General features: G+C 48.6%; 1 protein-coding gene across 2 annotated transcripts in view; it reads right to left on the reverse strand.

Annotated features, from left to right (window-relative positions):
* LOC113805131 (LIM/homeobox protein Lhx9) overlaps positions 1-2,500 on the reverse strand; it is a 99,411-nt gene that overhangs the window by 20,074 nt on the left and 76,837 nt on the right. For both annotated transcript variants that reach the window (XM_070145070.1, XM_070145071.1), the window contains exon 4: positions 1,664-1,909. In XM_070145070.1, the coding sequence (XP_070001171.1) occupies positions 1,664-1,909 (246 nt within the window). The remainder of the gene's footprint in view (positions 1-1,663; positions 1,910-2,500) is intronic.

Below are 2,500 nucleotides of genomic sequence, written 5' to 3' on the forward strand. Positions count from 1 at the left end.
TCCCCCTTCCCCTTCTTCCCTCCCTCTTCCTCCCCAGGCCTCCCTCCCTCTCTTCCCTCTTCTTCCCCTCTCCCTCCCCTCTCTTCCCTCTTCCCCTTCCGCGCGCGCTTATGTTTGCATTAGTAAGCCCCTCCAGAGGGCGCCATTCACAGCGTCTGTGTGCTCTCCCAATATCCGCCACGCTATTCTCCATGCGTCGCTGACTTTTTAAGAGCAAGACAGAGTTTGGAAAAAAGGCATTAAATAAAGACATATGTTTCCCTCCCTATAGGCGACGGTGATCCACTTCGAGTGCTTTTGTTGTCGGCCCAGAAATATTGGCCTCGGAGCCTCTCTGTCGAAGTCGATGGTCTGTCCGTTTGTTGACACAGCGCGGGCGAACAAGTGTAAACAAACACAAACCCTTTCCTTTTTCCTTTTCCCCCGCCTCTCCCCTTACCTCCCCCTCCCTCCCCCCACGACCCTCTCTTTCCTTTTCCCCTCGACGTTCATTGTCCAAGGTCTCCCTCAGTCTGTCAGCTTAAAGGCCGGTAAATCCGAGAATTTACGAAGACACCATAAACGCGGATATTGAAAAAGAGTAAACACAAGCGCACGGAGCAAAAGCACGGCGAGGGAGTAGAGCAACGGCGCCTCTGCTGCTCTGTATGGAAGGGAGGTGCATGGCCGATTAGTCCCTTTGCTAACTTTGTTATGGATGCCGTCGTATGTTGCTGTTGTATCCATGCCAGGAATTAGCGGGGACCTGGGTTTTATTAGTCCCTTCGCCATTATGATTACTATTATCACTTCCTTTATTGCCGGTGATGTGTTTTTGATGTTATAATTACTTTTACAATTTTCCAGCAATTTTCAGATGATAAAATCAGAGAAATCCAATAAGAAACATTAATGACAGCAATACAGATTACCCAAGATGTCAGATTTACTCACCTTCACAAGGTCCTGCGTACTCACTCACCCCCCACCCACCCCGCCCCCCAGGAGCTGCCCTCCATTCATGCTTGCCTGTCCCTCTCTCCCTCCTTCTCTTCACCCTTCTCATCCCCCTTTCCCTCTCCCTCTCTCCCCCCTATTCTTCACCCATCTCATCCCCCTTTTTCCGTCTCCCTCTCTCCCTCCTTGCCTTCACCCGTCTCATTCCTCCTTTCCCTCTCCTCTCTCTCCTCTTCACCTGTCTCACCCCCTTTCCCTCTCCCCTCTCTCCTATTATTCCCCTCTCCCTATCTCCCTATTATTCCTTCTCCCTCCTTCTCTTCACCCATCTCATCCCCCTTTCTCTCCCTCTCTCCCTATTACTCCCTCTCCCTCTCTCCCTCCTTCTCTTCCCCCGTCTTATCCTCCTTTTCCCCTCTCCCTCTCTCTTTTTTTATTCCCTCTCCCTATCTCCCCTTTCGATTTTCGATTCGCCCTTACGTTGGGGAGGGGCGTTGTGGCCCCGCCTTCGCCGAGCCTTCCAGCGACCCCAAACCCCGCCCTCCTGTCGCCAACGCCCGCACGAGAACACGCACAAAGGGCGGATAAACAGAAAAAAAAATCCACTTTTAGGCGCCTTTCAAGATTTAAAGGGACAAATACACGTTTTCAATGGAGACGCCCACCCTCACCCCTCCCCGTGCACAGCAGCGCCCACCCACATACGCCCGAGGCCTTCAACACTCACCCATGCCGGGTGTAAGGGGCGTGAGGGGCGGCATATCCTCCGTGGGTAGCTTTCTCTTGCGTGGGCGGCCCTTCTGCGCCGCGCCCACGCCGTTGTAGTAGGCCAGGCGGGGCGTGGCGGGGGAGAGGGGCGGGTATGCCATGCCCGGGTTCACGCCCACGGCCTCCATCTCGGCTTCCGACTGGAGGATGAGCTCGTAGTGCGGGCGGCAGTAGACGGCCCCGTCGCGCATCCCGAAGTGGTCGCCTGAGGGAGGGAGGCGAGACGGCGGTGAGAGCACGGATCTTAAAGCCGAGAAGATTTATTTAGATATATTTCATCTATTGATTCATCTATCTATCTATCTGTTTTTACAAAATGCTATACACCAGAAAATGTCATACTATACACAACAAACAAATAGTCCATACATACAACACAAACAAAAACAAACAGACAAATAAATAGACAAACAATAATAATAAGATAGAAAAAATAGAAAAGGATACACAACAAACAAATAACCCATACATACAAAACAAACAAAAGCAAACAAACAAATAAATAGACAAACAATAATAATAAGATAGAAAAAATAGATAAATAAAAAATAAGACTGTAAAACACCCCTGATATCACTGACAACTAGAACAACAACAAAAAAATCACGGACAACAACCACGTGCAAAATTCAACAACAAAACAACGATATTAAGTTACTGATAGCAGCAATAGTAAAATTGATAACGATAATAATGATGATGATACTAATAATGGTAATAATGACACTAGTAAAGCGGATAATAATGGCAACAACAATAATAATAACGGTGATACTGATGATAATATCAATAAAAG

This window comes from Penaeus vannamei, chromosome 33 (assembly GCF_042767895.1).
Source record: "Penaeus vannamei isolate JL-2024 chromosome 33, ASM4276789v1, whole genome shotgun sequence".
NCBI classification, from domain to species: Eukaryota; Metazoa; Arthropoda; class Malacostraca; order Decapoda; family Penaeidae; genus Penaeus; species Penaeus vannamei.